Genomic DNA, 24,901 nt, shown 5'->3' with positions numbered 1-24,901 from the left:
TGCCCTTGACCAGAATCAAACCTGGGACCCCTCTGTCCACAAGCCAACACTCTATCCATTGAGACAAACCATCCAGGGCCAGATATTTTATGAATTCATGAGCATCTCTGATATTTAGAATCAAGTGGTTTGGTAAGAACACCAAAAGAAGAGAAGTATAAAAATATTTTAGGGTAGCCAAAACCGGTTTGGCTCAGTGGATGGAGTGTCGGCCTGCGGACTGAAAGGTCCCAGGTTCGATTCCGGTCAAGGGCACGTGCCTGGGTTGCGGGCACATCCCCAGTGGGAGATGTGCAGGAGGCGGCTGATCGATGTTTCTCTCCCATCGATGTTTCTAGCTCTCTATCTCTCTCCCTTCCTCTCTGTAAAAAATCAATAAAATATATTTTAAAAAAATATTTTAGGGGAATTGCTTGTCCCCGTGAAAAAAGCATGATCAGAATGAACCACAGCTGAGTAGCACAGTAGATATGCTGCTTCAAAAGTGGCCGCCCCTGAATTCACAAATAGCCACCTCGATAAGGGAGGGGTAAACTGCCTCCCCTTTAACCCAGCATTACTCATACATCCCTCATAGAGTTGCAGATCCTGGGGTAGAATTTGCAAAGCATGGACAACTCAGAGAGGAAACTACTATAATTTTGGATCTTATAGCAAAGATAAAAATAATGGAAATTATTTAGGCTAAGGAAATACTTTGCAGAAGAGTGACCTAATAAGGGTCTTCAAGTTTAAATCAAGCAGGTGGGCATCAAATAATATGCATATCACAGAGACAGAGCTAAAGAAGCTAGACATAGCTAATGTAGAGGAGTTTGCACATACACACTCTTGCATGTGTAGGGCATGTGCACACAAGCATACACAAATAAGCATACAACACAGGGCACATCAATAAACCTCACATATAGGCTAATTGGATTTTCTAAGAGTTCACTGTGGGCAACAATGGTGTGTGTGTGTGTGTGTGTGTGTGTGTGTGTGTGTGTATGTGGGTGGGGGTTGATTATATACTATATAGGTTTGTTGGAAATGAATGTAAATTAGATATTTTGTAAAAAGAATCTTCAATCTTCTAAATCTGGGATTCTTTATAGCCAACACAAAGTTGTGACAAACAGAAACACGGGTATCTTAACTTTGCAGCAAAGAACAGGAACCCAGTCAGGAGGATTACATGACTGGTGACCATTTTTGGCAGTTGTGCTGAGTTTAGGAGTGGCAGCAGGTGGGGGTATGGAATGCATCAGCAGTCAGGGTCTGGGAACATGGCTCGTGGTTTTATCTCTCACATCCTGAGGGCTCTCTGAGAGGGAAAATAGGTGAGCGCAGCAAAATTCCTGGGAAGGTGGTAGGAGCCTGGGGTGCCAGAGAGTGGAAACAGTGACATCACTTTGGACATTTCAGGGGCAGAGGGCAGCTTAGCCTCTGTGTCAGAGGTGCTCATCCTTGTTCTGAGATGACTCGATCTAAAACATGGCTATCCCCCTGAGAAAATGACTACAGTGCCTATATGTATGATCAATACATTAATAAGAAAATAATGTAATGTAAATTATAATAATCTAAGATAATTACCCTTAGGACATTTTACAGCCCAAATATTTGTGTATCATCAGATACAGAATAGTGAGAAAAGAAAACATAGTAAAAAAAAGTGTGTTTTTAAGTGGATTTTTAGACAAGTAATGCTTTAAAAAAAAAGTCACTCATCAGTCTGTTAAAATTAATTAGGTAAACTGCAATCGAATGGCTAAAAAAATGTTTTCCAGTCACCCAAGTCTATCAGTTGGTTGCTTTACCTGGAACTGAGGCTTCATTGCCTTCCAGTTTTTCCTTAGACCTAAAATGGTCTGGAGGCTCCCTCCAAGGTCAAGTGCAGACACCGGCATGAGTGCTTCCTGAAGAAGTTTTAAGTTGTGAGTAGTCTGAAATAAACATGGGATGGTTAAGCATATGTTTTCTTTGCCACCATCAGCAAATACATTACGATCATTCTGGTGATGACATGCTGTGTCATCAAACTTTTCAATCCCATGAGAACACTCATGACCTCGAGTGAGCTCCTGGTTCTAAACCACATTAATGAAGCAAAGCATAGGCAGGCCCTCGGTTTCCCTTGCCTCTTTTGGTTTTATTGTGGTAAAATATACATAACGCAGTTGAACATTTTAACCATTTCTAAGTGTGCAGTTCAGTGGCATTAACATTCACATGGGTGTGCAACCATCACTACCGTCCATCTCCAGAACTTCTTCATCATCCCGAATGTAGCTCTGTACCCACTAAACACTAACTCCCATTCCCACCCTCATCTCAGCCCCTGGTGACTTCTCGTCTGTATTTGACTACTCCAGGTACTTCACATAAGAGGAATCATATCATATTCATCCCTTTGTATCTGACTTATTTCACTTAACGTAATGTTTTCAAGGTTCCTCCACGCTGTACCATGTGCCAGGATTTCATTGCTTTTTAAGACTGAATGTCTCCCCACTGCGTGCTCCTCACCTTTCTCAGTTGCTCTTTGAACGCTCCCCACTGCTGTTTCACAGGCTGGCTGGCAGCGGCTGTAAGTCGCCACGCCAACCGAAGGCGGCCGAGCTCTTCCCTTTCTGCCTTCAGACTTTCCATAGTGTTCTCCAAAATGTGCGCTTTATTTTTCACATTTAATATTTCATTCTCTTTTGTCTGTTAAATGAATAATCCATATAATGGCTTTTCTTTCCCAAGTAATACAACATTTTTCATATACCTACTCTAGGAGGCAAACATGATCACAACCAAAGCAGAGCATGGACAGTTCTAATAGCAAGACAAGACAGGAGCGCGCCTGCTCAGGGGCATGGCTAGGCTCTCAGAACCCGTGTTCCCTGCTTGCGCACCAGGTACTGAGTTCTCCAAGCACCCAGTGATGCTGGAGTCACCTGCTAAGAGTCTATTTCCTGGGGCTCAAGAGGGTGACTGAATGAGCTCCTGGATACAGAAATATTAAAGTGAAGATTACTTTAATGCATACTTTTTAAAGTGTATTCTACCTTTCATTTTAACACACTCAATAGCAGATGTCACAACCTCAGTATTCGGGAATAGGAGGGGGCAAATTGCTCTAGGCCATCTTTTCTTAAACTACTTCATTTATATATTACAATGATCTTAAGTTTCCCAGTTCCTCAAGTTACTCCCTTTTGTAAGAACTGAAATGTGCATCTGTATCTTCATTTTTGTATGTCTATTGTGCAACCAGAAGCACAGTATCTAAGTTTAAAGATTCCCTTCCCAGCTTCTAGATGTTCTGGCTGACTGATTTGAAATCCTTTAAACAATGATTTTAAACAAGGGGGAATTTAATTGGAGGAAGAAAGATAAGAGAGGCAAAGAGTAAGATCATCTGCTATTTTACGCACAAACATTGAAAAATGCAGAAGAATAATTGTTTGGCAAAACCATGGTTTTTACTTTGATGACCAGCTGTTCTCAATAAATCCTTGACTTTCTAAGGAGCAAATGTACATGGATTTCTACAATGACAATGACAACTAAGTATCTAAAAGTCAAGGGACCTCCTAGCTTGTAGTCAGAAGATGGTGTCATAAAACTGTAACAGGATATTTTAAAATAATAAACCATCTTATTTTTAAATTAATTTAAACAGCATTAATATTGCATATTTATATTCCTATATTAATTTAGACATTATAAAAAGCCAATTAATTGCAAAAAAAAGATAATTGCAGGTCCTAAAGAGATTTTTGCCCATGAATTTGGGGATCTAGGAATCAAATGATACATTCTTTCATTATGGTTAACAAGATGCTAAATATTATGAAAGATATTTGATAACTTCAGCTGGATCCAGCCCAAATCATAATTTTAATCTATGCTATAAGTAAAGTTAGGGTATCTTTCACCTACTATTAAGAAACTACTAATCAAAATGTAATGTAATACACAGTTTAATGTAAATGTGGACCTTGCGGCATGCCAATGACAGCTATCCCGCAGCAGGGAGTGATGGTCTGAGTGAGGTCTGGAAAAGGGAGAGATATAGCAGCATTTGTTGATGTCTGGCTGGCAGGATCCAAAAACAGTGATTATGTACTTGGCAGACTTAAGTGTTTTGACCTCTCAGGAAGATTAATCTACCGGAGGTCTAGTTAGTAAACACACTATTCATTCTACTTCTGTGGAAGGGCATGGGAAACTTTGCCATAACCTAGCCCAACAGGGCACTCAATTCTCAATTTTCCATTTACATGCAGGCACAATAAATGGTCTTCTGATATCTTGCTTTTTAGATACCTTGATAACAGGAAGGCGGTACCCCAAATAACATCTTGGTGTTCACCATTATGAATTTGTAAATTGGCACTTTTATCAAGATGTCTGCCAGATTTCTCACTTAAATCGGCTTCTCTAATATTGATGATTTTTAGATGAACTGAAAATTTTTCAATTTCAAGCTTGAAAATATGAGCCACGGCAACCCAATCAAGAGCGCAACACTCGGCAGAAAATGCCAGCTGGCATCCTCCCCTCTTAACAGCCAAACTGGTTACCACATTTCAACAATAATGTTTGTTTAAAAGCCTAATGCTCCAAAAGACATGAGAATAAAAAAAATGTGTTTCATTTGCTTTACCAGCAATTCCCTACCTCAGAATGATGCTGAACTATTATGTGGACCATAATGAAGTTAACTATTATGTAGACCATAATTCTTATCAATAAGGAGGAACTTATTTATCATATGACAGTGGTAAGGAGCTTAGGGTGAAGGATTCATTTTTTTACATAACACCTGACATTTGATACATTTTCACTAGTCCTACCAAGACAGGACTACATAACTGGAAAGCAAGAGAAAAAGTAGACAACTCCAGATCCAGATATAGTAATTAGCTGACACACACTTTAAATGCCCATGATTAATATAGTTTAAAAAGTGTCCAACTGGTGTTGCTCAGTGGTTGAGCGTCAACCTATGAATCAGGGGATCACTGTTCAATTCCAGGTCAGGGTACATGGCTCCAGGTTTCATGCTCAATCCCCACTAGGGGGCGTGCAGGAGGCAGCTGATCAATGATTATCTCTTATCATTGAAGTTTCTGTCTCTCTCTTCCTCTCCCTTCCCCTCTGAAATCAATTTACCAAATCAGTATACCAAAGTTGGAGCATAAGAATGAGAAGATAGGAAAGATAATTTAATCAGCAATTGAAATCTAACAGAGAGAGAGAGAGAGAGAGAGAGAGAGAGAGAGCAGAGAGAGAGAGAGAGAGAGAGGAGAAAGACAAAAGACTCATGGACACAGACAACAGTATAGTGATTGCAAGAGGGAAGTTGGGGAGGTAGAAGAAGGTAATGGGGGTTAATGGTGATGGAAGGAGACTTGACTTGAGGTGGTAAACATAATACAATGTAAAGATGATGTATTGTAGAATTGCATACCTGAAACCTGTATAATTTTATTAACTAATGTCACCCAATAAATTCAATTTAAAACAAATCAAATGGAAACTACAGAACTAAGCAGTAAAATTTCTGAAATGAAGTTAGTAATAATTGAGCAAAAAATACAATTTGCAAATATTTGAATTCTCTTAAGAGTGCAAATTAGAGAAGTACACAATCAAGAGATGGAAGAATATATACTGAACAAAGTAAAAATGTAAAAGATAAATAAATGGTAGGTAGATGGATAGATAATAGATGTTCTAAATATTCCAAATGAAAAATAACAATTATTTTTACAAAAAGCACCTGTATAACCTAAGAACATGGGCAAATTGCTTAGTAAGTTTCCTCTGATGTTTAAAGATAGTATAAGATATGTTAGAACTGTTTCAATATTTGTTTCCACACAAATTGAATAAGAATGGCTTTCAAACAACAAAGGTTGAAACAAAGATAATGTCATTCTCACATGATTTTTAAATTAAGGAACTCAAGCCTTAGGTCTTGAACTAAAAAACAAAGAAGAGAAAGAGAACATTGCAATTGAAAGTAGATGAGGGTAGTTAGATAAAACCTAACTCTTCCAAATGAATTCAGGCTCCAGACTGAGATTAATCACATTCCAAAGTACTGAGAAAATTGTAGATGTCAGTTATCTTTGCAAGTCTACAGAAAATAGGAGAAGGGCCAGACAATTAGGGAAAACAAATGCCTTGATTTTCAAAGGGGGAAAGACTGGGCTACATAGTTTACAGATTGGAAAGCTTTACAGTGAAAACCATGCAATAAGTTCATCATTGATCAAGCAGTTTGTGAGCACTTTGGAAAGAATCTCTTGGTCACTATGAGCCAACCTGATTTCTGCCAAATTATTTTCATGCAATTGATAGGATGTTAGGTAGATATAGAATTAAACCCAGGAAAGTTGGCTAATGTAGATAGCAGATGCAAAATTAGTTTGACAAGATGGAATCATGGGTAAAGATGAACAAGATGACATTGAATAGAAATAAATATAAAGACCCACATTTGTATGTAAAAGATAAATACCTGACAGAGATATAAAACAGGAGAGACCTAGCTTGGCAGGAATTGTAATAAAAATTCCTGCAACTTTTATTCAATCACAGGCTTAATATGAACCAGCATAGTGAAATCATGGCTAAAAATGAATGCATAACCTTAAGTCTCATTAGTAAAGAATGATGTACACTTTGTTGTACTCTGTGTTAAAGTTGTACTTTACTTTTGGGTTATATTTTATGAATGACTTTAACAAATCATAAAAATTTTGGGAGGGAGGATCAGGATGGAGAGAGAAATGAAGCTGCCTCATAAATGACAGAAAGGATTTGCATGTGGTTTGCTGCAGAAAGGACTCAGATTAGATATAGCAATTATTTTCAATGTTTGAAGGACTTTCACATGTAAGAGAAATCAAATATGCATAGTCTCTCCCTACCTCGTGTAACTGCAGAGGGTTAGAACCAGGTATGAAGTCAGATTTGACTTAACATTTTAAAAAATGTTTTCTAGCCGAAACCGGTTTGGCTCAGTGGATAGAGCGTCGGCCTGCGGACTGAGGGGTCCCAGGTTCGATTCCGGTCGGGGGCGTGTGCCTGGGTTGCGGGCATGTCCCCGGTGGGGGATGTGCAGGAGGCAGCTGATCGATGTTTCTCTCTCATCGATGTTTCTGGCTCTCTGTCTCTCTCCCTTTCTCTCTGTAAAAAGTCAATAAAAATATATTTAAAAAAAATAAATAAAAAATAAAAAATGTTTTCTAGCAGCTCTTATTTTCTAACAATGCAATGAGCAGTTTCATTAGGAAGATACTTGAAGGAGAAGTGGCTTAACCATCTTTTAAGAATTCTGTAGAGAACTTTATATGGGTCAGAGATTGATAAAAAGATTCTAGAGTATTTTGCAGACATAAGTGGACAACTAAAATTTAGGATACATTTGTAAATATGATGGAGCTTCACTATAGAAAGATATGCTATAGTAAGAAATTCTCCAAAATGAAGATTCAGCCTAGATGCTAACGTGAGCCACTGGAAATTTTGTCAGGACTTTGTTGCAGGCTCTCCACATCACTTAGAACTCTAGGGTACACTTCTATGTAAACAATAAAAATGTTGCATTTGGATTATAGTCAATCTTTCTTCTAGATAGTTAAATGTTGTGAGAAGTGTAGGACTAAATAAACACAGACATGCTAGGCTTTGGCACTGCTCTAGGTTGAACGAAGCTAAGAACTTTCTAAACCCACACTGCTTGCTGATGGATAATTGAAGTTTTGAACTTAAGATTTTGACTTTGACAAGTAATCCTTGCAGAAGGTGTGACTCGCATAATGTTATTCTCACCATATTTATCAAATGAAGGAACTCAAGCCCTAGGTCTTGAACTAAAAGACTCCGTTTTAAAAAGAGCTGCCACTGCTTCTCGGCTGAGTCAGGCCAGTGCTTGGCTTCCGCTGTATGCTCTTCCTTCCTGGGGCTTTCCATTCGGTAAAACGCCTTCAGGCTCTCACGCTGCTCCGCTACCTGAGAGAGAGAGAAAGAGAGGATATAAATGCAAGATGAGAACACTTGCACACATTTTTAAGAAAATGACACAGATTTCGATAAAAGCCTATGTAAAAATTAAATGGAAACTACATTTCAGATTTTTTTTTTTTCCAGAGAAAGGAAGGGAGAGAGAAAGGGATGGTGGGAGAGAGAGAAAAACATCAATGTGAGAGAAACATCAGCCAGTTGCCAATCTTACATGGCCCAGCTGATAACTGAATCTCCAACTAAGGTATGTCCCTTGACCGGGAATCAAACCCATGTGACCTTTTGGTGTACAGGATGACGCTCCACCCAACTGAGCCACAGTGGCCAGGGCCAGGGTTCTTTAAATAACTTAACTATTGTCAATTTATTAAAATGATATGAAAATCTATCCAAGTTGTTTACAGACTGGACTACTACTGGGTAGTAAATTGAACTAACAAGTTTATTATCTATCAGACCTACTTACTATGACCCAAATCATATTTATGTATTTTGTATAATGTATGTTTTGCAATTGGGGACAATTTATGTCAAATACTGGTGTGATAATATTTAAAGCTGAGTTTTATAATTCAGAAGAAAGCCAGACAAGAAATGAATAAGAAAATAAATATAAGTCAGTGAAATATTAGTAACTCATTATTTGCTTTGAATAAGTGATAAACTTGAATGAGAATACAATTACTAATTTTTGGTACAAATATTAATATTCAACTGCTTTCATGAGCTAATCTTATCAAGTATATTGCTTGATCTCCTTAGAATTACACTTTTTTTTCCTTTGCTAACCAATGTATGCAGTACTGGATTATTTTCAATCACTCTCTTTGAAGAGAGCTTATATAAAATCAAATGTGCCTATAGAATTAAAGATGAACATGTAATTGGCTGATATAGAAATAGTGGAAAAGTTTGACACACGTTTTTATGCATTTTGAACAATACTTAATGGTCAATAGGACAAGACTCAAAGAGCTTGTAACTACCAAAATCAATCTAAACAGGGTGAGAAACTTCAGGTGATGGTTAGTCACTGTATTTTAAAAATTTTAACAACATTCTTAATTTAAATGAACTTAATAAGAGAGCCTACGAATGGCCTCACAAACTGAAGTGCTCTGCATATTTCCCATGTTCTATTTATTCATGACCCTGTTTTGCTGATGCCTGTCTCCTCAGCCCAGAACGATCTTTTCTTAGTTTTGTGCTCCTACACATCCTTCATGAGCTAGTTGAATTGCTACCTCCTCCAAGGAGTCTGTCCAACTAAGAATTAGCATTTATTTCCTTGGATTCCCAAAGATAGTTCTGGAAGAAAGATAACCAAAAGCAAGTTATTACAACACAAGGACAATATACACGCCATATTATGGGCATAGTAAGGAAGGGCCATTTTTGAATTATTGGTGAACTGAAACCATAGGTGGGTGGGGGTGTAATTTTCATAGGAAAAGAATGTTCAAGAGAGAGCACAGGCAAGGACTCTGCAACCCTCCATACTTCAGGAACAGGGAACCAAATTAGGAAAAAGAAGAAGGAACAGATAAAGAAGCAGGCAGAGTGATTGCACTTATGTGAAATATCCAAATAAGGCAAGTCTATAGAGATAGAAAGCAGATCAGTCCTTGCCTGAGGCTGGGAGTGGAAATAAAGATTGACTAAAAAGTGCACTGGGGCTACTTTTGGGGTGATAGAACTATACTAAAACTAGAATGCAGTGCCTGTTGCACAACTCAATAAATATAATAAAAATCATTGTACTCCAAAATAGATGAATTGTATGCTGGGGGAGGGAGTTTAAGCCAAAGGAGGTAAGAATAACAGGATTAAATAAATGTGGCAGAGAGATTAAGCAGGATGAAGACTGAAAATAGAGATTTCATTTATCAGTCAGTAAGTAACTTACAAGGACATTTTCAATGGAGTGAAGAGGTAGCAGATGGCTGGGTTAAATTGGTATGGGATGAGAACTGGGGAGGATGAGCAAGTAGAGACAAGAAATGTCATCTTCCCATTGTCAAGTCCAGATGTAAAGGGAAGGAAAGTATAGAGTGGTTGCCTTCATGACCATTTGGGCATGACTGTAGACCAAAGGCAAGGAAGTAATGGAAAAAGCCAATGTCAAACATTAGAGGAGGTTAGTAGAGCTCGATTCTGAAGGATGTGGGAACATACAGGGAGGGATTAATTTTTTCTCAGTGCTGGAGAGAAGTAGGGACTTGACTTTATTGGCCACAGTGGAAAAGGGGTGAATAAAATTGGTTTGGAAGTCCAAGGAAGTCGAGGCAGTTAAGCTCAATGGACTCTTTATTATTATTTTTTTTTTGTTATATATGAAGTAAGGGCACCAGCTGAGATTTAAGTATGGAAACTAGGGTAAGATGTTTGAAAATTGCTACTGAATGGGTGCCAATAGGGAGCACATGGGAGACCCAGCTGAGGCAGAGACCCATACCTTTGTAACAGCGCCAATCAGCACAATTGTATGATTTTCTGCAGGAGTGTCTGGAAGCTTGGAAAGAAAAGCTGAGTAAACAGAGTGTTGGATTGATCTAGTATTGGAAATTGGCAGGGTTTGTCAGGGTGGAAGGCAGGAAGTTGAGGGCATGGAGACCGGAATGCAAATGAGTAACCATGAGCTGGTGAGGAAAGAAGGAAGCCTGAGGGGGAAGGAGAGTGACAGAGTCAGAGCACTGCCCAGATTAGGACAGAAGGCTCTGCCAGCTAGGAAAATCAATGAAGTGAGAGCTGGGAAGAGGAAAGAACATATGTTCTTCTGAAAAGGTGGTGTTTGCGAAGCTAAGGTTTCAGCCCTAAACCCACAGATCCAGGGGCCAGAGTAGGTCATGGAAGGAGAAACTGAACCAGAAATCAAGGAGGTATGTTTTTGGCAATAAAGATTCAGAAAACAAACACTTCTCTGTACCTTTCCCACCATGGGTTAGAAGATGACTTATTTTTAAATAATTTTGTGCTATATTTAGGATAGTGTAAATGTGTATGGGCCAAAGTAAAAAGTATTCTAACACAACCACTTTGCTTATTTGTATGTGTATCTACACAAACATACTTGTATTGTGTTTTAGTAAAACGACTTACTGCTTTAGTTTTATATGGTGCCTTGGTGAATCAAGGGCCTATCAGTGAGTACCTGCACCAGGGTGGACTATATGGAACAACCCACCAGGGCTCCCATCCCCATAGGATGTAGGAAGATGGCAGGGGCCACCTTGTTGATAACAGAGAGCACACAGGTACTGTACCTCCTCTGATGACTTTAGAAATGCCACATAGGTCTGCAGGACTTGGGACCTGGACCCAATGCTTTGGCCAAGTATGTTTAATTCTTCCTCTAGCCATTTAGCTTTAGAAGAAAGTGATGCCACTTCATCAGGTTCAAATTCATTTTTCTCTGTCATAAGTTTTGTGGCTGCTTCTAATTCATGTGATGCTTCCTATGAAAGCAACGCACAGAGGGTCAGAAGCTGACAGGGGAATCATGAACATTCACATTTCATTACCTTCTGCACATCCATCTATAACGGTTATTAATTGAACTTGTAACCAAGATGCTCCTCAATAAAAGGAAGGCACAACTTTCCAAAATTAAAAAAAAAGGTGTCTTAAAATAAAAACCACCTCAAAGTATTCTTTCAGTCTATCAGCTACACTTAGTATTTAGAGCATTCTAAATTCTGTTACAAATAAAAGAAAAGTTGTTAGGTATGAAAAGTGGTAAAACAAAATGGCAAAAACATTTTAAATAATTTAAATAAGTATAGACCAGAATTGTTTTGAAATTAACAATAAGCTCTAGCAAATTCTTAAATTAATTTTGTTATATACAAAATAGCAAGTTTATAGAAATTGTTTACTCATTTTTAAATTTATAAAAATGAAATCAATTATACAGTCTTGTTTGAATTGCTATCTAGAAGGATTTTTAAACAAGTGTAGGGAAATATTAGATATGGGGTCTAAAAGGCCTAAAGAATCAGTGAATTTGACTTGCTTAGGGTCACTCTTCTGTGTTTTATTTTGAGTGCAATTTGTGGCATGTGGGATCTAACCAATGATGAAATGAATGAGTAAGTATTGTAAGCATTACAGATACAATTGCCATAGAAAGCCATATAAGATCTCATGTGATACCACGCTAGGAATCAAGCAAAAATGACAGAAAAAGCTTCATCCTCATTTGCAGCAAGAAGGGTGGCTTCCCTACTTGTGTTTAATATGCTTCCCAAGTACTCCACTGAACGATGGTAATTTTAATATACGAGTGCTGCTTCTAGAAGGCACTCGGGGAAGGAAGGGGCAGGGGGAGTTTCTTCCATGCGGTTTCTTTCTTAATTCTGACAATTTTGGAATATAAATGTGAATTCAGACATACATTTTATTTTAAACATTCTAAATGATGAATTAGAAACACTTCATGTAACAAATGGGCGTGTCTGTGAGTGTTGGGTGCGGTGCTGCTGTGAAGGAGCCTATGCTGCCAGGACTGAGGGGAGGCACAGCCACCCCTGCTGACTTGGCGAGCCAGCGCACACGTGACTCGCTTTCCTAAACCCCTGGGGCAGGTCTGGAGCTACTAGCAGGAATATTTGAACCTAAGTCCCACAGGAAAGGGATGAAGGGGGTTAGAGAAGGTGTTAGGAAGAGGAGGGCAATTTCTGTCTCCTAAGGCTTAGTGTGCAAACAAGATTTGCCTCCTGGAATCTTGTATTAACGCATGTCGCTTCTGGTAATTTTCTTTTGTAACTTACTCTAGTAGAAAATCACAAATAGTCTTATAAATGCACTCTCCCTATCCCCAAAGGGAGTTTCTAACATCTTTCAGGCCAGAAAAAAGGGTTAAATGAGTGTTTAATACCAGGCTAGAATGCTGAGCTTCAGTGAGCTCAAACTCCCTACTAAGTGCATGTTTAAATGTAGATAATTCAGGTATACTTCAGAGTAGGAGCTTTTAAGTCATTATTTACCACAATATTAATTTAGAATTGCAGCCCTCCTGAGAACGAGGAGTAAGTTTTATAGCTACCAGATATAAGAAATCATCTTTACAAAATCATAACCATGATACTGATTCTCATTGTATGTACCTTAGCTTGGATATCTAGTTCCAAATATTTACGCAAAATCTTCTCTGACTCAGAAAGGCTGGAACCGACATCCATGGCATTGGAAAGTACTAGACTGATTTCCTGAATTGACATTTCCACCTATAGGAAAAAAAGAACACATTGTAGCCTTGGTAACATGTATTTGCATATGCATAGAGAAGGTAAATATTACTCTATACATTCCCATTATACTTTAATGTAAATCAACATTAAGCTAAAAATAGTTTTAAGTATTTTAGAATTTCATATTTAAATTAGCAATGCTGCTCTTCATATGAGGTAATACTGCTGACCCACCAATAGAGGGTGTATGTTTTAAAATATTTCATTATACTAGTAGCAATGAGATAAAAAGCAATCATCCACGCCCTCTAAGAATTTGTTATCTGTATTATCTAGACAGGATAATGTACTTGCCAACACATATGCAGAGATGAATGTATCTCTGGTTAATTAATTCACAAGCACCCACTATAAGTTGAATGGGGCCCAATTTAATGGCACATTTTGAGATAGAGGTTTAGAGCGTGGGTATTAGATCACCTTACAGGTTACTATTTTTTGGGCTGGGGGATCCTGAGGCAGCACCAAACCCTGTAAACGTGATAATAAAACAGGAACACACTTAGGTGATTTAATTGACGAATGTAAAGACTATACACATGAATAAATGAATAAAGTGACCTTTGAAGGTTCTATTCCATTCAAGTCACTGCCTTCATCCAGGCTCTCACTAGAGCCCATACTTCCCAGATCAAATGGGTTCTGAACTGGCAGTAAGACAATAGCAACAGCTGTGTGAGCTCCTTGTGTTTCTCACCACCACCAAATTAGCTTGACTCTCAAGCTCTAGGGAATGTGGCTCCACAGCTGCCGCCGTATTTGGAATCTCCCTGGAACCCCGGCCTCAGAACCAGGCTCAAATTCCCAAGTTTCTGGACCAATAACAGGTGGGGAGACAATTAAATAGAGACATGCTTAACTAATAACCTCTCCTGTGAAGTCTCCTAATTCTACTTGTTTAAGTCGGGCATATAAATTCATTGTATTACATGAAAATGTCATTAAAAACGTTGAGACATTAATGTCATTGAGATAGTACTAGTTTTTGCTATATATTCCACCTACGGGTAAGTAACTTTTTGTTTAGTCAAATAGTAGCTGCCTGGTTTCATTCCTCTTTGAAAATAGAAAATAAAATTCTCCCATACCAAGATATTCTATTCACTCTGCAGAAAGGATTTCCAAGTGTGTGCTTGTATTCAGAATGACCATGTCCATTGCACTGGCCTAGTTCAATAACATATGATAATGGAAATTTATTCCTGGAACCCCTACAACGCATCATTTTTGTTATGTATCGAATGTCCTCATGTTCTATGGTTCCATGTTAATGAAAACTTGCACATATTGGAACCATGCAGAAAGTCATGTAAATCAAAGACACCATTAAAATACGCACATGGTTAGAACTGCTTTTGTGTATACATGTTCATGGCTGGGTGGCAAGTAGGGTAACATATATAGTTTTGGCACCCTGGGGCAGGGTTGGATGATGAGCAGTGGTAAATTGCAACTCTATTCTGTTCAATTGTAAAACCTAACATGGCCCATGAGAGAAGCCTACGGAGACATCCCCCTACTCTCCCTCAGGCCCACACGCGCAATTACCAAACCATTTATTATCATCAAACAAGGGTTCATCTAAATAGTATTTTAAGGAGGACAGATTTTATGAAACTACCTTCCTCAGGTAGCCCTCCACTGAGGCTGCTAATTGTTGTTTCTTGAGAGCAAATTCCTTGTGCGCTGAACACTGTCCGGCCAGATGATCCACTCGTCTCTGGATGCATCCCATCATCTCATGGACGCCGGTCACCCGGGAGCTGAGTGGAACAGGCAGCTGTTAGTTCATTCTACCCCCATCTAGAAGCCCCAGGGTCAGGGAACACTTGAAAGTAGATTTGCTCTTTCAGGAGAGGTACAAGTTGGTAAAAGTTATCAAGCTTCAGGCTTTAGGATAATCAAAGTTTAAGTAGTGATGGTCCTAGTACAGAAAAGAGCAAAACCAAATTATGTTCCTTTGTTTAAGTCAGTCAGTCCTGAGGGAAAAGATGAGTTATGGGTTTTACAACCAGGTCTAATCTTCTCTAAAGGGTTTACTTTTAATGTTTCTCTGAGAGATTGTATAAGGACCTTATGGCAAAAAGCACTGTGTGCTTGCCAAGACTTTTCCTGGGGGTGTTATTTTAAAGCTTCATTTATCTAAAGGAGCTCTTTGAATAGAAATGCAGATCAGCCAGTTAACAAAACATCTGCTAATCCAATAAGGTAAAATATTGATGTAACACTAAGGACCTTGTTCTGCATGATTATGAATGCTCAAGGCTGCGTTCATTAGAAGAAAACCAAGTTATCACCAACCATTAGGAATCTAATGTGCTGTTCACATAAAAGAAACCCAGCCTCATGTCATTTCTCACCTGTGCTGGCCTCATGAGGAATAGGAAAGTGACATGAGCGCTCATAACATGAAAATGCCTTTAAAACAACACATGAACTTAGAGTTAGACCCCATTTGCTGGGTCTAAAGATACATCAGCAAGTTTCCTCATCATTTCCAACGTTGGCTGACCAGCAATGCAGGACAAGGAAAGAACACGGCTGATGGAATGAGCACTCTGTACCTTTTCAACCAATTCCTAAGACAGAGCCGCTCCTACTATGCAAGAATTTGAAGTCTTTAATTTCCTGTCAGTCATTTCCTTCAAATACGAATAAAGATGAACATGATATCTCCTAAATTCAATTACCCAGAGTTAAAAAGATCTTGGAATGAGGTACAGATTTCAGAAGTTTTACCTCAAATAATTAATTTATGACTCCGTAAAAATGAATTTAATTAGTAATGAAATGAGGGCAAGAACTGAGAGGTAAAGCAGCATTGCAGGAATGGCAATGAGGCTGCTGAAGAGGTGAGAGAATCCAATCCAATGATTATGAGATTCAAGTGCATAATGTGGGTGTCACTGAGTCCCAGAGAAGTTTAATTGGGGGATCTTATTCCTGACACATAATGTTTCACAAATATTACACTTAAAACAATCAGTTGGTATGTTAATAACTCAAAGATAGTGAAGAGTATAATCAAGGAATCAGGAGAGTTTTAGAAATAATTCTTATGATACGTAAATCCACAAAATCTGTAAAAGCAGGGTGCTGGTAATGCTAATCATATTTTAACTAGGTTTTAGACTTTGGGCCATTATATGCCAAAAAAAGCACTTAAAAGTCCAATTGTCCTCTATCTTATAGGTTCCAAGTTTTCTATAGTATATTCAAATCTGGAATGAGAAAGATAAACAAAAAAGAAAAAGTGGCCGTAACCGGTTTGGCTCAGTGGATAGAGCGTCGGCCTGGGGACTGAAGGGTCCTGGATTCGATTCCGTTCAAGGGCATGTACCTTGGTTGCGGGCACATCCCCAGTAGGGGGTGTGCAGGAGGCAGCTGATCGATGTTTCTCTCTCATTGATGTTTCTAGCTTTATATCCCTCTTTCTTCCTCTCTGTAAAAAATCAATAAAATATATTTTTTTAAAAAAGAAAAAGTGAATAAGCTCTATGAAAAGATTATACAGAGAATAAAGTTTGTGAAATAAATGGGTAAACATTGGCAAGTCACCATTTTTAATGTTTTGAACCGTTTCTTTTCTAATTCTCATAACTACCCTCTGATCTGGGTACAATTGTCATCTCCATTTTGCAGATGAGCAAACTGAGGAACAGAAAAGCTTGGTAGCTTTCCCGGGTCAAAATTAAGTGGCCAAGATGGGATTCGAACCTGCTTATCTGATTTCAGAGTCCACTCCCTTTACCACTTCACAGTACCTTTTCGGGGGCTGTTACACATGATAGGAGGGTGAGGGTTTTCTTCCTTTCAAATTTCACTTTCCCTGACGTTGAGTGTTGATGGAAAGAGGCTGGCATGTATTCTAGTTTCTCTTAGACTGTCTGTAGTTTTCAAAGCAGCCACTAGAGGGGCACAGTACCAACACAGAGAAAGGAAATAGGGAAACAAAACCAAACCAAGAATTCCTTCCCTAAAAATAATGCTCTTTAGCAACTTACAATTTGAATTTTGATAAATCAAATAGGGTATCTCTCCCTCTATCTTTGGAAGAACTATCCATTCTTGATTTTTCAATGACCTAGAGATTCGGTCTCATTATGTGGTGATTTGTGCCTTAAGGGCTATATCAATCGCATTGTAAATTCTTTGCAGGAAAGGACGGCATTCTTTTTCATTCACATATCTCTGCAGCCCTGAGCACATAGCCTTGTAAGTGGTAGGTTAATAAATGTTTTGAAATGAAATAAAATACACTTTGATCAATATTTGAGGGAAGAGAAAACAGATTTAAGGAATAAGAACACATGCATAGTCACTGTATAAAAATGTCACTAATCACCATTTCCAAACAATGATGACTTTGCCCTTTGCCCACTTACAGAAGCTTTAGGCTATCCGAAGACTGCCCAACTTCTTCCTTGACGGTTTAGCATTTATAGTTATGGGGACTGATACTTCCTTTCTCGATTTCAGGGATGAAGAAACTTTTTCTGCCAAGGGCCATTTGGATATTTATAACATCATTTGCGGGCCATACAAAATTATCAACTTAAAAAATTAGCCTTCGGTATTTGGTCAAGCATTTAACTAATCCACCCCCAATGCCTTGTCAGGGCCAGACCAAATGATTTCATGGGCCTTATACAGCTCGTGGGCCGGCCAGTCCCCGCCCCTGTTATTGGAAGCCTTAGGGTCAGACTGAATCGCCTTGGTTCCCTGTGCATTACTGCCTGTCCACTGTGTGCGCTACTCTTACCTGGGGCTTAGACCTCTCCCTCAGTATGAGAAATTCCCCATTATCTTGCTTACCCTGGCCAGCTCCTGTTTTCTTCTTTATGTCCTCAGCTAGATCATCTCCATCTCTTCTGGCATCTCTTCCCTCTCCCTGAGTCCCAGCTGGAATATACTAGTATCTGTCACACTCCTAACCCCAGGGCCACCCCCGCCCTATGCCTACTTAGTGAAAACCTGATCTGCAGGTTACAACCTGCCCCAATTCCACCATGTTTAGTTAGAAACTTTATACACTGATGCCACACTTTTCCTTTGAACATTCCAAACACTTTAAAACATGTATAGCGGGCACATCGGTGATGTTCTTAGAGCCTGTAAAGCAGATGGTTTTATCAAAGGGCAAATACGACTTCACTCTGCCAGCAATTCTTACACGAGCTGAAAATAAATGAATAGATTTCCACCAGTCACCAAGGAACAATCCTGTGAAATAAATGATGGGATCAGAACTAATAGCAAGTGACAGGAACTGTCACTTTGTTCTGATTTGGGAGCCACACTGCTCCTGTGCTGCCTCATTGGGTGGGAGAGGGGCTGACAGGGGACTAGACATCTAGGTCTAAGGATCTATGGCTCTGTGATTTCACCGGAAATACTGGCTGATGTTTGAGCTTTCTCTATAAGAATGGAGTAGATTGCCCTGACCGGTTTGGCTCAGTGGATAGAGCGTCCGCCTGTGAACTCAAGGGTCCCAGGTTCGATTCCGGTCAAGGGCATGTACCTTGGTTGCAGGCACATACCCAGTAGGGAGTGTGCAGGAGACAGCTGATCGATGTTTCTAACTATCCCTCTCCCATCCTCTCTGTAAAAAAATCAATAAAATATATTTATATATATATAAAGAATGGAGTAGATGGTACCCGCCTGTAAGAGTGTTAGGTTCATCAGATTATTCCTGATGTTGATTTTGACTTCTTCAAGCATCACAGATACTCAGAAATAACATACTGAGGCTTTAGCAGACATTTGTTAGAAACTCCATCATGGGAACTTTTTCTCCCTTGTTCATTGAGGCAGTAGAGGAGAGGGGAGAGGGAAGAAAAATGATTGATTTTTCCCACTAAAGAACAGAGACATATTGACTTCTGGCTCAAAAAGACTATTCTATTTGCTGTACGGAAGCAGTTACCCTGTCTTTGCATCTGTCACAAATAGGGATTGGGGGAGGGGAGCAAATCCCAATGTTAATGTGTTCTAATGACTCTTTCCGGAGGACAGCACGTTGCTTCTAAACCTTTCATAAATTACCATTGGCAGCCCATCTGGATGAGGAGCTGAACCAGATGGTAAGCGCTTGACAGCTCACTCTCTCTCATCAGAAGGAATCAGCTGATCACATTTTTCTTCTTGTCCATGGACAAATTACACTTTGGAAATGGAAAAAATACATATATATCTTCCTTAGCTTTTAGCTCCCTGCTTCTCTTGGCAGGGACCCAAACAGTGTCCCTTCATGTTTATAATTTTCTGTATTTTGGAGGAAACAACAGTCATTCTCTAGTTCCCTTATCTATTTTGAAAAAGTGCCATTTGTTCTGTAGAGGTGAAATGTCTGTTTTCCCTTTTTTTCTGACTTAAGTTATACATATTGAGAATCCCTCCCTACCAAACAAATCTCTCTCTCTCTCTCTCTCTCTCTCTCTCTCTCTCTCTCTCTCACACACACACACACACACACACACACACACACACACACACACACACCTATTTAAAATACACATAATGCTAAAGAAACCGAAAGCAGTGATGGGGCTGAAGCTACAGCATGCCTGGTTCTGGCACAGACGCCTGCAGAGATGTACACAAGAGGCCACGGAGACCTACAGGAAGGCTACCATAGCTTGGATTCTACCTGAAATAAGTAGCAGGGATGGGATTCTCCTCCTTGGGAAAGGAGGTTGAAAAATGTTGTAGTTGAGTGAGCAAAGAAATCAGATACAGAGGGGCAGTCAGGAACCACCTCTTGATCCCCACGTAGTTTTTGGAACACATCTCTGAGAGCTAGTGTGTCTCAGTGGGAGCTAATGGGATGCTAATCAAACAACAGAAGACTGAGTCTAGACTGGGGACCCTATGAGTTCAGGTGGAAGTCACTGCAAAGCTGTTAAGGATGAAAGAACCCAGAGGAGAGAACAAAACCAAGGAAAATAAAGCCAAACAAACAAACAAACAAACACTTCCCACTCCAGATGAGAGTACAATCTAAAATTTCAGGACATAAAATAAAAAGATCCTAAGAAAAGCCACTAGCCAATTGAGAGATAAATGTATTCTATCTGAGATGAAAATAAGTAAAATAACCTGAAAATGACATTATCACAAATACAACTGAGATCATCAGAGAGATAAAGGAAACCCCAAAACCCATAATAACAGAATGAGAAACTCTGAAACAAAAACAGTCAGAAATAAACACAATATTGGACATGAAACAAATGAGTTAGAAATCCTGAAAATAAAAAAAAATGTAATTATGAAAACTAAAAGAATCACTGAATGAAAACAAAGGGGAAATTATAACAAAAGAGAAAATTAGTCTGAGGGATTCACAGAATACAGCACGAAGAGCTAAAGGAAAGAAAAACATGAAGGCATTTGGAGACCTGAGTGACAGACTGAGGTGCTCCAACACTGCCTGGAGCTCCAGGAGAAGGGAAGGCACCGCAGAAAGTCAATATTCTAAGACATAAGGGCTAACATGTTCCATGCTTTATGACATAAACCCTCAGATAAAAGGGCACAGCAAGAACTAAACAGGCAAATATTCTCATGTGAGATAATTGGGAAAATATAAAAATAGATTTGAACGTAGTGCCTTCCAAACAGTTTCTCTTTTTGCCGTAGGTCCCTGCCTCTCCCCTCTGGAGTCAGTGTGATGCCAGATGCACAACTTGGATCTGACTTTCACTCACTTCACATTATGTTTGAGGATTCTCTGTGTCTTTGAATATTCCTCAAAAAACACTGTTTTGATATGAATATTTCATGATGTGCTTGCCCTTAATATGTTAAAACATTTCCCTATTTTCTGAAAATATTTAGGTGGTTTTTATCCACACTATTGGAAAGAGAATGGTAATGAACATTATATTCATAAACATGTCACTCATCTCTCTCTCTTTCTCTCCCTCACTCTCTCTCTCTCATATTATTTTCTCCTCGAACCCTCTAGTCCAGAGGTTCTCAACCTCTAGGTCGCGACCCCTCTGGGTGTCGCCTAAAACGATCAGAAAACACATATATAATTACATATTGTTTTTGTGATTAATCACTATGCTTTAATTATGTTCAATTTGTAACAATGAAATTGGGGGTCACCAAACATGAGGAACTGTATTAAAGGGTCGCGGCATCAGGAAGATTGAGAACCACTGCTCTAGTCTAAGACAACTCCTCTGTAGAGACCCAAGGCAGATATTTCTGTCCTGCCCTGTTAGCCAGGCCTCCTCTGCCGGCACCATAGTTCCAGACCTTCTTACTTTGGGGTCCTGGCTACTTCACATCACATCATCACCTTCATAAATGAATAAGTTCATTTTGCAATGAGGGGCTCCTAGATATTTTACAAGAACCTAATCTAGTTACTACTAGATTTAATGGAAAAGGTGAACTTTGGGTGCCTTTCACACTGAGAGTTGCAGAATTCTGGACAATGTTACCAGGCCCGGATTGCAGTGATGACATTTACTCAACCTCTGAAAAGAATAACTTAATATAGACATGAAAATATTTGGAAAGTGGCTGAGTTAACACTGTCATAAGAACTTTGTAATTTCCTAAATTTCAGTATGTGACATTTACCATCTAAATGCATCATCATCAAACTTTTTTAAAAAACAGCTATTTTAAGTTCTTAAAGCCTCAACGGGATTCCTATAAAATGCAACTATAAATGACTCTATTACGCAAAGGAAATTTCTGTTTTTGTTTCTTTGTTTAGTTTTTTAGAGATGGAGAATGTCTTTGTTTTCCACGTAAGATATTTAAAAATATTTTTACTGAGATAGAGGCTTTCCTTTGATGCCATACCAAGTCCCTTGATATTTCAAATCAAGTCACCTAATATGTAAATGCTAAGGTGAGGAACATAAGTGAAGTTTCCCACATGTTTTCAGCCCTACAAAGTGGTTCATGGTCTGGAGAAGGAAAGGGTACCATCACAAATCAAACAACTAAGGAATGATTCAAACATCGCAGAATGAACAGTGAAGCCATGAGACAGCTGACCAACACAAAGGAACTAAAAAAGCATTGTGTGGTATGCGATTGTGCTCATCTTGGCTGGAGGATGGAGACCCTCTGCCCATCTTAGACAATGAAACTCAACAATGGCCCTCAAATCTCACTCCTTCACTTATCCTGTCCTGATCAGGAGTGTGGGAATGTGTTTCCTTCTCTAAAAAAGGCATCCCCAGCACCCACTGTCCCCATGGCTTCCTCACACCCCCTTGATGCAGCTCTTATTCCCTGACTGGCTGTTAGTAAGTTCTGGAGACTCGGCGCCAGGTTTGTATATATATTTGACTGCCCTTGAAGCCTGGTGCCGGTATGTCATATTCGATACTTACACACACACTCGAAGAATGTTTAAATAAACTGAAAGAAAGAAAACCTTTGGAAGGTGAAACGTAACTTGAAATTAGAAGAGAAGATAGATGGAGTACATTTCAATCACACTAGAATAAAAAAATAATCCCTGTTCACTAAGTGGCCAGGATCCCTGAAAGGAATAAACAGACAGAGAACTAGCAGCCTAATTAGCATAGCGATTCAGACCTGCAGTCAAGGCCTCTACCTCTTCCTGCCAGGTGACAAGTAGTAGGGCATGTTCCCTTACCTCTCTGTGGCCTAGAGCCCTTATCGGCAAAGCAGGGACAATAATCACAGTGGTGCTGATACCAAGCATGGTTTTGAGGATTTAATTTGTTAATGTCTAAAAAGTACTCAAGTGTTTGCCATGCTTGCTAATCGTCATTTGAACAGTCTCACTTCCACCTAACTCTCTGGCCCTGGCTTATGCCCCACCCCTTTGTCCCCACTCCTCCAGCCACATGGTCCTTTCTGTTATACCTTAGCTGTTGCTCTGCCAGGTGTGCTCGCCCCCAGCTATCTGTGCGGTAGCTCCTCTAAAGAATCCTTCCCTGACCAGTGTCCAAGTGGTCCCCTCCCATAGGCCCTCTCTGTCCCAGTTCACTTCTATATTTTTTCATAGTACTGGCTGTGTAAAAGCGACTTATTTATTGATTTACTTGTTAGTTGGCTGCTTCTTCCTACCAGAATATAAGCAGCATGAGGACCGACACTTTGCCTGTCATATGTCATACATGAGAGCACTGATTTACAAAAAATGCTCAATAATATTTTTGGAATAAACAAATAGATCATGCTGTGTCTAGGTGCATAATCATCCACACTATCAACCAAGGGAAGTAGTGGGAACCAATATAGATGATAATTGTGGAAGGGGGAAGCAAAATCCCAATTACTGGTAACTCCTGTTTTTATTTCTCTGTAAAATATCAAAGTATGAAGACCTAACATTAAAAAAGTAACACTAAATGCTAGATCAAAACAGACAAAATTTAAAGTTATACCAAAACAAAATATTCCACAAGGATGAGGTATGTTATACACTTTGTAGACAAAATCAAGTGGTTCTATGAAAAGTAACCTCACAGGGTCAGCTGATTGTAAATTCCTAACTGGGCAGGTTGTGGTGGGTAGTCACACCCAGGCATCTAACTTCTTTAGTAAAAGGTTTGTGTTTGCCTTAAGCAAGCCTTGTCATTGTTTCTGTACATCTAGGTTAACACACCTTTGAGATGCCTCTTTTCAGACCCCTCCTTCTAATTTGTGAGCCACCCTTTCAGACCCCTTGTTCTAAGACATTACCACTCTCAAGAGAGCACATAATCTTAACCAATCTGTAATCCAACACCTGCCTTGTTCTCTCCCACCTTCAACCAATCTTCTTTAAGTTCCCTCCTTAATTTCAAGTGCATAAAAGAAACTGCAGAGAACCAAGATGGCGGCATAGGTTAACGCCGGAGTTTGCTGCTTTGAACAACTACTTCAAAAGTGAAACCAAAAAACGGAAGGGACATCACCCAGAACCATAGGAACGCTGGCTGAGTGGAAGTCCTACAACTAGAAGGAAAGAGAAACGCACACAGACACTCAGAGGAGGCGCAGTGCTGAAGTCAAATTCTGAGGTGCGGAGTGCGCGGAGCGGGCTGGCGGCGGAGGGCGCGTTTGGCGTTTTCAATCGGGAGGGAGTCGAAGACTCTGAGCACCAGATCCGGGCGAGTCTTTAGGGACCCAGACTCAAACGGGAGAAGCGGGACTGTCTGGCTTCGGTCAGAGCGAGTGCAGCTTTCTCTCCCAGCTTTGCAGCGGGTGCTGGGACTCAGAGAGGCAGAGCCCCTGGGGACAGGACTGAGAGCCGCCATAACTGCTCTCTCCGGCCCACCCTGTTGATCCTGTGCAACCCGCCCCGCCCAAGCCCTGCATAGAGGCATTTGCTGGATAGCCTCAGGCAAAGGCTAGATAGCACCTCCCTAGAGGACAGAAGTTCTCTCACTGCTGACACAGCTGATTCTCAGCCACTTGGCCTGGAGGTCAAACCCTCCCTGGAATTAGCCACAACAATCAAGATTTAACTATAAGACTGCGAACAAAGACCACTAGGGGGTGCACCAAGGAAGCATAACAAAATGCGGAGTCAAAGAAACAGGACAAAATTGTCAATGGAAGATATAGAGTTCAGAACCACACTTTTAAGGTCTCTCAAGAACTGTTTAGAAGCCGCCGATAAACTTAATGAGATCTACACGAAAACT

The 24,901-nt window shown here is 39.7% G+C and overlaps 1 protein-coding gene across 1 annotated transcript in view; it reads right to left on the bottom strand.

Moving 5' to 3' along the window:
• CCDC141 (coiled-coil domain containing 141) overlaps positions 1-24,901 on the bottom strand; it is a 172,738-nt gene that overhangs the window by 31,638 nt on the left and 116,199 nt on the right. Inside the window, exons 9-14 of the mRNA XM_059703945.1 lie at positions 14,884-15,025; positions 13,119-13,238; positions 11,277-11,468; positions 7,822-8,001; positions 2,512-2,691; positions 1,803-1,928 (exon numbers count right to left, since the gene is read on the bottom strand). Of these exons, the coding sequence (XP_059559928.1) occupies positions 1,803-1,928; positions 2,512-2,691; positions 7,822-8,001; positions 11,277-11,468; positions 13,119-13,238; positions 14,884-15,025 (940 nt within the window). The remainder of the gene's footprint in view (positions 1-1,802; positions 1,929-2,511; positions 2,692-7,821; positions 8,002-11,276; positions 11,469-13,118; positions 13,239-14,883; positions 15,026-24,901) is intronic.

The sequence above is a fragment of the Myotis daubentonii genome, chromosome 7 (assembly GCF_963259705.1).
Source record: "Myotis daubentonii chromosome 7, mMyoDau2.1, whole genome shotgun sequence".
NCBI lineage: Eukaryota > Metazoa > Chordata > Mammalia > Chiroptera > Vespertilionidae > Myotis > Myotis daubentonii.
This window is presented reverse-complemented; position numbering and strand designations above follow the sequence as displayed.